Source organism: Xiphophorus couchianus, chromosome 22, assembly GCF_001444195.1.
Source record: "Xiphophorus couchianus chromosome 22, X_couchianus-1.0, whole genome shotgun sequence".
NCBI lineage: Eukaryota > Metazoa > Chordata > Actinopteri > Cyprinodontiformes > Poeciliidae > Xiphophorus > Xiphophorus couchianus.
In genome coordinates this window covers 15,768,108-15,781,876 of record NC_040249.1, presented here as the reverse complement: position 1 = coordinate 15,781,876, position 13,769 = coordinate 15,768,108, and the positions used below count along the sequence as shown (strand labels likewise).

Below are 13,769 nucleotides of genomic sequence, written 5' to 3'. Positions count from 1 at the left end.
ACCACTTTTCCTATTAAATTTGGAACAGCACCTCACACAGACTCGACTTTTAGGCCTTCAACATTATAAAAATACATTGAAAATAACCCTGTTTTTAATTTCTAAACTAGTTTTGATGTGTGTTTGGGATTAAAGTCCAACTGGAACACCCAATCATGACCAGCTTTTAACCATTTGTTAGATGGAAGTTATTGGTTAGGATCTTCAAGAACAACCCAAGAACCACCAAGGGTTAATACCATAAGCTACGAGATGCTGGAATACACAAGAAAAACCCAAATGCCTTCTGGAGGAAAGTTAAATTGTCAGAAGAGACAAAGAGCTAAGACACGATAACATGTAGACTCAGTTTTGTGTAATCCCAAACACACATGAAAACTGGTTTTAGAGATTGGAAAACAGACAAACATTAAGCTTCTATTGAAAATATATGGATTGTGCGTACAGACAAGGTCCAGAGTCAGGAAACAAATACATTTAAATGAGCTCATCTGACAGGAGAGTGGGCAAAAGTCTGGCTAAAATAAAACCAGAACCACGTAGAAAAGTGTGTGGCTTTAATAAACCTTGCTCAGGGACAATTATCCAAGTATTATTGAGGTCTAGATATATCTGAGCATTTTTTTTATCATTTTCATTCTATGTGAATAAGCAAAAACAAAACACTATAAACTCCAATCTATGCACCAAATTCTAACTTTTAAACATTATTCATCTGTTAGTGAAGTAGTTTGCTGAGTAGTCATTACACCTAAAAAAAAAAAAACAATTAAAATGCATTACTGGAAGCTAAAAATGCCATTAAATCTTTTGCACTAGTGGCTCTCACCAAGGTAGCTGTATCTGTGTAAGTCAATGCTGTCTTTGTTCGGGCTGTAGAAGGTGTCAGAAGTCATGTTGTACACCTTAACCGTCCCGGTCCAGTAGTATGACCCCGGCGCCCCCATCACCACCAGCTCCTGAGCATCAAACAGCAAATACATGTAACTGCGGAAACCTTCTATAAAGACAGAGAAAGGAAAGGAAAAGCACTGCCGGGTGGATGTCTGGTTAACCAGTGACCACAGACTGGTTTGTGCTATCTGCTTATAAACACGTCGTGTGCCAAGAGAAGCCGTTAATTGATGGAATTAAGGAGTACGAGAAACTTGCTAAATGAGCTGGGCATCAGTTGAGACTCTCCCTCTGATTAAAAACACTCCAGGAAAGATGCTGCATCCCTTGGTTATTAGACCTGTCAGCTACACCGGGGAATGTGGATTTATCGCCGTGAACGCTTCCTTTGAACAAACAAACTAAACAACACAGTCAGGACCTTACTCAGCAGTATGCCGTCCCTGTGCTGTGGCGTCAAACATCTGGGCACCACCAGGCACATGGAGCAAAAGTTCAGACAAGGATAAAACCCGAACAGTTGGATGCCTTTTCTTTCAATTCTTCACATTCTTTCAAAGGTAGGGGGGGTGTTCAAATGGTTTACCAGATCCTCTCTGACAGTCTCCAACCATGGAAAAAAAAGGTGGCCTGAAAATGTCTCGAGTTTCCATCTTTGTTTTTCCACGTCTCTTGCCTGGGTCTGTGTACATCTTTCACAAGAGGCAATTTAGAATATCCCCCACAACAAATTTAAGATTCTTATTTTTAGCACAAACGTTTAGCACATAATACTACTTTAAACTTGCTTAAACCAGTACAAACTTTTTACTCATCTTTGCTCCTATATCTATTTTTTAAATTTTTCTCCCATTCCACATGCAGTCTTAACATTTTTCATTTCTCTATTAATCCTTCAGCTAACTGTAGTACTTTGATTACTTTACATTTTAAATAAAATGTAAAAAAAAAAAAAGTCCTAGGTTACTTGTATTTCTCAGTATTTTATCATTATTAAATAGAATTAAACATCAGCGTGCATGGAAATCTTTTTCTCATCTGATTTCCATGCCAATTTTCTAATTATTCATTTGAAATATCAAGATACAATGTAAAAAAAAATAAAGTTTCTTATTATGAAATGTTTTGCTTGTCTTCTAAAACCTCCCACTAAGTCATTTCTGCTTAGTGGAGACATCCAGGTTACTTAAAGTCCACAGCACATTACTGTGGGTCTAAACTGAATGTCAAGGTAACCTGAGAGATAGAAAATAGTTTACAGCACATGGCACACATGCTAACATCAGGAAAGTATTTTAATGTGATTGTACGAAAAACAAACAAGTTTAAACTTGTTGCATATACAAACTGCAAACCTAATTTTGTCAGTAAATGTATTTTCTAAAAACTTTTCAAAACTTAATTTCTCTGTTTACTGTTGTATTTCACTGACCAAACAGAAAAGATGTTTTTGACACCAGATGTATACAAAAGGCTTTTCTGCATCCAGGGATGATGTCATGTAAGCTTAGGAGGATGGTCCTGCTTTTTTAACCATTTATCTCGTGGAAGCACACCAGTCACAGCCTTTCCTACCGTCGCTGCACGTGGAAACATAAGCTAACACTTATCAGCAGTTAATCAGCTTAGCGTCTGTGGCTTTGATATAAACACTCGTGCAAATCCAACTGGAGAATTCGTATTTCCACATCATTTGACTTCTTAAACAAATGTGAAAAAAGATCCCGTTCAGTTCACCATGGAGGACGTCTCTGCTAAACTATCCTTGGAATACCAGAGTCAAAGTCAACAAAGAGCACAGGAAGCATAAAGATGCCTTGAAGTCTTTGCTATGAAAAGACTCCTTTGAGAAGAAAAAATGCACAGTAAGGACGATCACGAGGGGAAATCTGGTGCATAAATTAAAAATTAAAAATACTAAAAGAGATCGAGATCAGCTGTCCAAATACCAATCCTATGTTACATTTCTGAGGGCTAGGAAGAGTATTTAATTACAAAACAGAGTTTATTTTGTGAATTATGTATGGAATGGTTCAGAGTAATAAAGTATAACAAGGTTTTAAAAAGTTACGGCTTCGAAACCACGAACATTTTCTGTCCTACTTTTCCTGGAATCTAAAGTAGTTTTAGTGAGACATTAGAGAAATGACTCACTACTGGACTTTTCCAATCAAGTTGGAAAAGTATCTGCCTTTTCTCTGGCTCTGGACAGTATCATTGAACTGCACATGTTGCTGTGCAGCTTAAAATTGTCACTGCATTTTTTTCAAGCTTAAAAGAAATACAAATTGAGCTTTATGTTACTATTTTAATTCATGTGGAAACAAAAGGATCGGTGAAGTATAGGTGGTTACGAACTGCAGACTGAACGATCAGAGCAGGTAGCCTGACTAACAAACCAGTTTAAATTTGGAGAATGTCAACAAGGTCTAACATTATGGGCAATAAGCACTTGAAAATAATTGCTAAATTTTGCAGTTTATTGTATCTTTTGACTTTAACCGAACCAAAATCAAAAATAATAGTAATGCTTATTGGTACTGCTTTTCTAACTTTTATAATTAACATGCAATTTCAGCAACATTAGGAAAAATAGTTGCTTTATTGTTTAAAGCAACACCAGTTAGATCTTGTTAAGCATTTTTGTTTTATTTGTATAAACATCTACACATTGTGGTATTGAAGCAAAAGGTGGATCTGACATCAGTCTGGACTTTTATTTTGCTAATCAGATCAGCTGTTGTCTTTTTCACTGCTCTGCTTGTGTTTTTTTGTTTCTGTTTTTTTTTCTGGTGGTCTTTGAGGCCCTGTTTTAGTTGCCAGTTAACCTGCAATGAACCTTCATGTCAAAACTGTAAATCTAACACATTGTCTTTAACTGGTAACTTAAAATGACACCTTGTCAAAACCAGGTGTGCACATTGAGACCAAAACCAAATCCAGACTAAATGAGCTGGACATGCCAAATGTAAGACAGATGAATTTCTATCATTTTTGTGTGTAAAAAGATGGTGATGATGAAGAAGAAGACGGTATTTAATGCTGCTGTTGTTGCTCTCGACCGGTAGAGGATATTTTGTTTGACTCAGACTTCACTTTGAGTGAAGCAAAAAAACCTGATGCTGAAAATCAAAATGATAGCTATAAAACTGGACCTGCAGAAGTAGTCTTGCTCATTTTTAAGGGAAAAGACCGACTATAAAGCATAAATCTGACAAGTTATACTTTACTGAGAATGAGCGTGTGATGATAAATTATCTCTATAGTCACCAAACATCACTTATCACGTCGTATTGTGAAATAACTGAGGTTTTAGTTTTTCGATTAGGAGGTATACTTACACTCATGTGTGGATCTGACTCCTTAGAAAACATTAACTAATTGGAATATTAAACTGTTGAGACTAGATGTATACATTTACAAATAAAACCACAGTCTGAAGAAAAGCTTGACTTTTGGTTCATTTGAACTAATTCTTAGTAGTTAATGTGATTTAAGATGAAGGTCACATTTAATATGACAATCCGACACTTTGATGTTCTGTTTCTATCCGGAAAGTCCATCTTAAACTTTTGATTTATCAAAGAGACAGCTGACTGATGACGTTTCAGAGGCAGTAAGGCAATGACATCTTTCTATTACACGAGCAGAAACAAGGGATCAAATATGAGGATTAAGAAGAACTGCTACTGACCTCTGTGAAAACTCCTGCTATCCCAGCTTGGCACGAGCCGTGCTCTTCCCCATACTTCTGCTTATAGTCTGCAAGAAAAAACAAACCACAAATTATTTTGCTGTTTGCTCGAGCCAGCGCTTACTGCTGTTTTTCTCCTGCATTCCATATGGAGCTAGTCAAAGTCCAATCCAAGAGGAATCCAGCGGCACAGATCAGACTGAAGGAAAGGCTGCAGCTTCAATTTTAACAAAACGACCTCTTACTTGGGAAGGGAGAAGGGGGGCTTTGCTCTTAGGTTACATAAATATTGAGCTTGGATTTAAGGAAAATGCGCTGTAAATACAGTTGCATGCTTTGTGTGTCAAACTGCTGGCAGTGAGAAGAAGGAAAGGAAGTATAATTCTGACCTGAGAGCACAATTATGGTGCGAAGCGTAATTTGATATATATCTCAATACATCACCTACGAAATTATACAAGCAACATTTTGGCACAACTTAATTCGAGTTATTCTATGGGGGACATTCTTTTTTTTTTACCACATGTACAAAAAAAGAACAATCAGGGAGAAAATAGATTTGATTTATTATAATCAAATTCTTTTTCAAATTCACAGAGTTTCTGGGAAACCAGGCCGAAATCCTTGCTTGTGTTGCACCTTTGCCGAGAAGCGTTTCAGAGAGTAAAAGTCTTTTTGGACTGCAGGGAGACAGATTGATGCTCGCTCCCCACCAGCTGCTCCAGCCAGAACACCAATTACAGGCCGGAGGGAGAGATCAGCCTCCCCGGTGATGAGGCTGGCAGTTGAGATAACGCACCGTGATGAATAACAGTGAGCCGAGGCGGGACCTGAGGTATCCCAAGAAAAGTTAGTGAGATCCAGACATCTCAGAAATACGTGGGCGGCAGCCATGCACAATCAGACTTAGCATTTTTAATTATCCAGGCAATTTGTTTCTGTTTTTAAAGAGAAACTTTTCCGACCACACATGTCAAACTCCAGGCCCGCGGGCCACATCTGGTCCGCCTTAGTCATTTATGTGGCCATTTGGAAACTAGAAGGCCACATAAATAAAACCATCAAGATAACGGTTGCATGCTTAAATACATTTTTATGACTCAAATCAAATGTGTTATTTGCATAGTGCCAAATTGTAACAATGTTAAAAGAGCTTCAGTTTTATTTATTATTTATATCAGGACTTTTTAGCTCATCTTGATTTTGGCCTGAAATGAAAATGAGCTTGACACATCTCTATTAGACAGTCCAAGCTTTCAGTGTCTTGTAAAAACATTCATACTCCATTTTGTCACAATAAAACCACAAACTGTGATGTATTTTTTGAGTTTTAACATGAAAAACCAACACAAAGTAGAGCATAATGAGAAAAATATACAGTTTTCTGATTTTTCGCACAAATAAAATCTAAAAAGTGTGACGTGACGTATTTATGCAACCTGTTTTTGTCTGATACTCCTTAATAGCAACCAGAATAAAGTTTATATTTATGATCTGAGTCTGATCCTGACTGAATTTCAGGTCGGGTCAGAAGTATTTACTTGATGGTTAGGTCGAGTTCAGGCTTCTGAGGCACGCTTAATAAACCTGAAATACATGCAGTACAGAGAAAGCCAAAGGCGAACGCACAAAATAAAGTTGTGTTGATCTACTTATTGTAGTGTAAATAGATTAGTAGACAGTTTAACTTGCTACGATAATAGAGAAAGTAAATAGGATGCAGAAGTTCATCAGAATGTAACAAGTACAGAGATATAATCCTCTCAATCACACATCCCAGATTATTTGGACTTGACTCATTCTGCAGTCACAACAAGCAACAGGAAAAAGCTAGAAGATGTTAAACAAAAGCTAAAAAATACTCATTGAAACAGTGCTCTAATAACAAAAGTAGAAAAAAATCTTACTTAAAATAATATGTCGGGTTTACTTTAAACCTAATTAGTCAGGTTGGACACTTTTTAGGCCTACTATAGAAGTAATCCAATTTAATCTGCAGATGCTCTGTGATAATTTATTTGACCCTATTACCAAACATAGTGGTGCTGACGCACACCACACTTTTCAGATTTTATCTTCATCCATTTTCATTTGTAAATATTGTGAAGCTCTGCTTTGTGTACCTTCATAACAAGGGATGAGCGGCATTGTTCTTCCCTGCAGCGTCGGGGGGATGATGGAGCAATACCCATGTGGAAGGATGTGCTCTGAGTCGTAGTAGACGTTTTTCCAGCGGTGAGCACAAGCCTGGGGGAGGAAACAGAGATAACCTCATTCAGCAACAACATGAGCACTTCAGGCCTCCTTTCACCACGCTAATCGCCTCAGCAGCTTCCTCCTCGCTGAGCTGGAGTCAACACGTCCCTGCGGCCGTCCGATGATCGTCAATGAGAGGGAGGGGAAATTAAAGGCCGTCCATAAGCCCCCGACCATGCTGTAACAGCCATGGTCTGTGGTGTGAATATCTCTGCTGCAGACCGAGATCTGAGTTTGCCAAGATGTATTTTCTCATCAACATTTGTGCTTTTATTGCAAAACAGCAAACCGGAGAAACCATGAGGTCAAACAGGCAGGAACAAGGACCAGATCAAAAAGACAAGAGAACGACCTCCAAATAGGGAGCTTGTTTTGTTGGGTGACATTGAGCAATACTCAGTAACATTTTGTTGTTCTTTTTCCACAATGAGACATTCCACAGATCCATAACCAAACTGGATAATCGTGTCTGGATTTTGAAAATTGGCTGCATGCATGCGCAAATGTGGTAATAATTTAGTTCCCCTGGGGATCGATGGTGGGCTCCTGGGGACAGTCCTGGAAACCTCTGTGCAGACAAAGTACGTTTAATTCCCCCCTCCCAATAAAGAGAAACCAACATCCCTCCCTTGCTTCCCCACAGAAACACACACACAGTCATTCAGACTGCAACACCAGAGCTCTGCAGCCTGCAGACATAAACACAGCATCAGATGACTCTCTGGAAACAAGATGCAATGTTGAGAAACATGCTTTAAACTTTTAAAGTTACGCCTCCACCGGTGGGAAAATGTAGCATTTCTGTCCTATTTTTTTAGTAAAAGCAGAGATAACTCAGCTCACTTTTTGGACAAATAATATGAGGGCTGCGATGTGTTTTAAAAAGTTCCAAACAAAGCTTTCACTGAAAGCTCGCCCGGATGAAATCACCGCTGTACACATCTGCCAAGCAGCCGTTTTTTTTCTCTGCTGAGTCTGCTCCGGTGAGATAAAAAGAAAAAAGAGAAAGCGTCCGTGCTTTTGGAGAGGCACGGCAACACGTGGCTTTTACAGAGCTGCCTCCTCTGTTTCATCGCAATGCTGTCAGAACTGCGAGAGAGTGTGCCTAAAAGGGATTTTTCAGTTACACAACTCGAGTCCCACGTCCAAGACCTGTCGAGTTTTTGACTGACAGGCTGGCGAAGCAAAGGTTTGAAGCCAGAGCATTCCTCTGTAAAATGGACCAAACAATGGAGGCTTTAGAGATCAAAAGCAAACTGAGCTCCGTCTCTGACAGGATTTGTTTTTGACTTCCGTTCAAATCAGCCGGCAACAAGTTTTTCCAAAGTATTCACCTGTCAGGAATGCTTCCACATTGGTAACAAACCCCCGTTTCTACTGACTGCCCTTAGCAGGAGACATGGGTTAATATTTAATGAAAGGCTACCCCTTGCATGGGACCTCCGCTGTGGGGGCTGAGGCCTAAACAAACTCTGGCAGCCGCCATAGATCTGTGTGCAAACGAGCACGTCCAGGATCTACGCCACTCTGACCTCATCCAAGCCAGTAACAACCGATTCCAAATAAAGCTGAAAGTTTTGCAAAATTACGTAAAAGCCATTTCCAGGCATCATTCCACATTCCCCGACACAAGGAAGCACAGAAAAAACTTGTATTAAATCCTTCACCCTTATTATCTGTGCCAGGCGGAGCTTGAGAGGATGGAAAGAGAGGCGTTTTTACCCAAAGCGAGGGAGTAATGCTGGGGCCAGCTGTGGTTTAACAGTGTGGTTCGGGGTAAAACATTTGTAACAATGATGTGGGCATAATCTGGTCTGTGCTTTACGAGTAGACATGGTTCCTATTAAATAAGCTGCAGAAGAAGAAACTTCGGCCCACCAGTATTTTGCCGCTGGCTCGGTCCTGGCGGGCCAGGCTGACCCCCATCCACTCGTCATCCCTGTCTCCTTGGCATGTCTTCCCGCACGACTCTCTGGGCTTGTTTCCTGAAAGACAAAGAGAGCAGTTTTCAGATGTTGAGTCATCAGGACGGAGGCAGAAACCGACTCTGATTGTGGAAGTGATTTTACACAACTCACAGTTTGAGACAATCATAAAACACTGAATTAATGCTACTCTGCACAGATGTTTCTTTGAATCTTTCAACCAAATCCATAAACAACGATGTCAAATTCACTGTAACACAGCAATACTTGGCTTTCTGATCAACATCACTCTGAATACAGTGCCTTAGAAAAAATATGAACAGCTTTTCTGTGATTCGTCACATTACAAACACAAACATTATTCTTTTATTTGGTGACTTATGTGACAAACCAGCAATATAATACTCACAATACTGAAGTGGAAGGAAGCTTACAAAATTGTTTTTACAAATAATCACCTTAAGATATCTTGTTCCACTAAATAAGCCCAGTGCAACCATCTGTGTGTAAGATAATATCAGTATAAAACCAGCTGTTCTGTGAAGGTGTCAGAGGTTTTAGAGAACATTAATACACAAACAGGAACAGAGCTCTGAGTGATGCCTAAAGCTGTAGCAGCATCACTCTGTGGGGATGCTTTTCTTCAGGATTGAGAGGAAAGCTGGTCAGATGTGCGGGAAAGATGGATGAAATATTCCAATATATGAAAAGCTGATAGAAACTCACCCCTCATAAAGCTGCAGCTGCAAAGAATTGCCTCAACATGACTTATTAAAATGATCTATCAAATTTTATATACTGAAATCTGTTGCAAAGTGACAGAGCGTGAAAAAAGTTGAAGAAATATAAACACATTTGCAAAGCAAAACCATGAATAACATGCATTTTACTCCTAAGACTTGAAAAACCTATGTATTCAGGATTTGTTTTAGCATTGAAAGTAATAACTATTCCCATAATTAAAATATTGTTGAGTCTGGTGAAAGTGCTGTGGGAGGATCACATGTTTAGATTTTTATCCATTATGCAATTCCCACCAGATAAGTCATTCATTTTAAAGCATGAGAATGGCAACAAACTCATGAAGAACTGCATTCAGAAGATAATCAGAACAGACGTGATTCCCAGATCACGGCTGAGTCAGTCCTGAGGTTTTGTGATGATGAGACACTGAAACTGAAAACGTACTTCAGAAATACTTTAGAATTAGAAGTGTTACAATATGCAGAATGTTGAAATGCATATTAGAACCAAAGGCATGGAAACACGTGCTTCAATTTCATTTTCTGTGAAAATAAATTCCTGTATTATAGCCACAGACAAATTAATGTGTAGCAGAGAAAAAGCTTTATTAGAATCTGTATTGCTGATTTTAGCTCTACCTTCAAATCAATTATTCCCAACAGACTTTCACTAAAATGGAGCATTAATCTGTTCTCGAGCACAGATTGCTCTCCAACTCTCCGACTCCAGTCGTCCAGAGCTAGTCCTGCAGCTTTTAGTCAAATCGCTGTTTCAACACACCTGAATCAAACAAACAGTGTGACAAATAAACTTGCCGTCATGCTAAAGAGGTGATTCAATCATCTGATTAAACTGTGATGAAGCAGGGAAGTGTCTGAAACTTTCATTGCTGTAGCTCTTGAAGAGTTGGAGACCACAGAATGAGATGGAGCTTGATCGTTCTCTTCGTCCTTGTTTCGAACAGAAGCGGACCTCAAGGATGTGTTCATGACCGACCCACCATGTAACATGACTAAAAAGTATCGCACCATAGTCGGTCTGGTAATGGACAACATGGAAGAGGTTCAGTACTTAAGAAAACTGTGTCATTGATTGTGTAATCAGAAATGAAATATCTCCAAAAGCAAGGAAATGATAAATGGTCTTTCATCTCGAGCTGATCTGACAGAGAACAAACATGTTTCACTTGGAGAGGAAAGACCAGCAGACTTCTTCCTTTCTTCCTCAGGAAGTTAAAGTAATCTTACCCCCCGCCCCCTGCTCGCCATCTGTATCTGTAAGCAGGAACTTTTTGACCTGCTGCTGCACAGAGTGGTTCTCTAGTTGAACTGCAGTGGGTGGTGAGGAGGAGAGATAAATGACACACTATGACTCTCCAGCAAAGAGATCTGCACTGACAAACCACAAAGGAAGGAAATATGTATTCTGAGGAATCACTCTCATCTTGGGCTTCATCCGTTCTCACTACTTCCTTCTGAAAGAGGAACATCAGAGTCCATCAAACAGACTGAAATGCACCAGAATGTATTCATTTGTTATCTTACTACTTTCTTTTTCTTCGTTTGATTTTCTTTATTTTTGTTTAGAAACCAAAGTTTAACTTTTTTGGCCTACATGTAGCAAGAACTATGTGGTGTAAAACTAAATCTGGACATTACCATCTCTACATCATGCACCTTTAGGCACTAAATACATAAAAATAGTAGAAGAGAAATTGTTAGAGGCTACTGAAAACTTTAGATCGGGTTGGCGGGCTAACAGCAGGAAAACAACCCACAGTTACCGAGAACTGATTTAGAACAAATCATATACAAGTGTTAGCACGGTCTAAGTCAAGACCTAAATCCAAAATGAATATCAAGTAATTACAGCAAGGTTTGGAAATGCAAAGCTGGTTAAAACCTCAAAAGACCAGCAACTGTAATTACAGTGAAAAGTGGTTCTATAAACCATTAACTAATATTGGAGCAATCTGATCTATCATTTAAATTACAAACATTTGTATTTTAAATAAACACAACAAACGAGAATGCCCATTTGCAACACAGTATGCATGCCTTTTTTTTATTCTTGAGGTAATATTTTACTGCCATTGTTGAGTAAATGTTTCAGAAACAATGAGAATAGCAGTTAAGTCATTTCTGAGTTATTTCCACGAAGGTCAGAGTTATGACATATTACTAAGTGTTTCCCTGGGACTGTTTTTGCTTGTCTGCTGTATTTTGTTTTAGTTACACATTGGCAGAGAGCAGAGTAAATATTAAAGCCATGCGTGCACCCTCTGCGCCTTGACCAGAAGAACAGAGCATGATGGGGGCTTTATAAGGACAAGGGAATGCTAAATCGCAACTTTCTTGGCTCATGTGCTTGAAAAATATTAGTAGGAACATAAATCATATTAATCAAAATATTTATGAACTTCTGCACACATGACTCCTTTGTTTTGAGAGTTAAAAAAACAAAACTTGAAGGTTGTTAAGAGCAGAATATAAGGCGGCATTATTCTGATAAAACAAAGCAGATGCTTGAGAGGGGAGTACATGCAAAGAATAAAGAAGAGAGAGAAACATGTGGACTGTATAGCACCAGATGGAGTTTTTACTTGAATTACATTTAGGATCATGCGCTGCAGAGACACGGCAGTGAGAATGTGAGAGGTTGCGCTAAAACGCAGCAGTGGTTGCGTTGCGGTGACTGACCTCTTCCCAGGTCCATCTCTGTGCAGCGCCGTTCGGGGTTACTGTGAACCCGACACTTAAACACAGCTCCGGGAGAGCGCACCGAGCTGCTGTAGGTAGAGTTTGCCTTCGGTGCTCCCACTATTAGCCTGCGCACATAAAGAAAGGGGAGAGCATCGCGAAACAAACTCAGTTCATCCCCAAAACTGATGAAAGAAACGGAACACCTTTTCAAATTATAAAGTACATCAAACTGTCTTTTATGTTTACATTTATAAGGTTTTAAAGACATGTCTTGATATTAAAAAGAAACCAATGCATAATTAAGATATAACAAATTATTTTTTCCAGGAACTCTGGGACTCACCAGCGTGTGTTGTCATGAAAATGCTCCAACACAGAGTAGCCAAAAAAACTAGAACTTGGTCCTTGAAACACCAAAGGATGTTCTAAGTCAATATTGTAAGAACAAGCCAGCGAAATAGAGAGAAAGATATAAAAACTTTGCTGCACGCCCGTTCTGTGTTTTAGCGGAGGAGCCATCCCTTTGCGCGTCGTGCGTAATAACGCAGTAAAAGTGTCCAAAAACTACGAAATTGCACAAAGTAGGAATAAATCCTTAGCTCTCCACTGGTTCCAAGTGTTGCAAATTAACTTTAAGATGGTCTTGCTTCGTTTAGCGCCTCATTTATTCTGCGGTGGCACAAGCAAAGGCCAGAGGAGGGAAGTTAACGGTCCGGTAAATAACGTGCGTCAGCTTCTCTCCATTCTGTGTCAATCTGGGGAAGTTGTTGCTCGCAGGCTCACTGTCGATCTGATAAATGCAGCCAGCAGTCAGGTCCGTAGGAGGTAGCCTGGAAATAAAGAGGCGTTTCTTATTTCTCAAAATAAAAGAGTCAGTGTTTCTGAACTGATTGCCCAACTGCTAATATGAATGTGGTGCTTTATTATGAAGGTTTCGACCGGAAATGTGTGGGTTTCTTTTTTTTTATTGTGGACGGAGTCATAAAAAGAAGTGAATGGTTTTGAGGCGCAGAGCGTCACATTACACCCATGAGCTTTATTGGGGTTCAAGCTCAACAAAAGAGAAATATGAGCGCTATCTGCCGCCCCCTATAGGCCGAAAAACACAATAAACATTCTTCACTTTGCACCCAGTGACGTTTGTTCAAGAGCTTATCTGATAAAATCAAGTGCATTTAATTTTTAGCAGGCATATTATGAAAATGTCTTGTGTAAATATGAAGAACTTTCAGTTTCTACTGTTCTTTATGCTTGAGTCTATGAAATCCTCTACACATTTTTTAAAGATTGTCACACTACAGCCACAAACTTTAAAGTATTTTTCATTCATTTAATGTGATGGACCAACACAAAGTAACAGATTATTGTGAAAATTATACACACACACACACACACACACACACACACATATATATATATATATATATATATATATATATATATATTTATGAAGATCTGCAAAGCATTTTATGTGTAGTCCCCTTTTACAGCCATATTCACTCCAATACCCTTAAATAAATCCAATCACTTAAGATGACATCTATAAGGAGTGTA

The 13,769-nt window shown here is 39.0% G+C and overlaps 1 protein-coding gene across 1 annotated transcript in view; it reads right to left on the bottom strand.

The window, feature by feature from the left end:
• Positions 1–13,021, bottom strand: part of itga9 (integrin, alpha 9) — a 64,944-nt gene extending 51,923 nt beyond the window's left edge. Inside the window, exons 1-6 of the mRNA XM_028006080.1 lie at positions 12,559–13,021; positions 12,213–12,340; positions 8,723–8,829; positions 6,712–6,835; positions 4,589–4,656; positions 830–959 (exon numbers count right to left, since the gene is read on the bottom strand). Of these exons, the coding sequence (XP_027861881.1) occupies positions 830–959; positions 4,589–4,656; positions 6,712–6,835; positions 8,723–8,829; positions 12,213–12,340; positions 12,559–12,734 (733 nt within the window). The 5' untranslated portion in view covers positions 12,735–13,021. The remainder of the gene's footprint in view (positions 1–829; positions 960–4,588; positions 4,657–6,711; positions 6,836–8,722; positions 8,830–12,212; positions 12,341–12,558) is intronic.
• Positions 13,022–13,769: the final 748 nt, after the last annotated feature.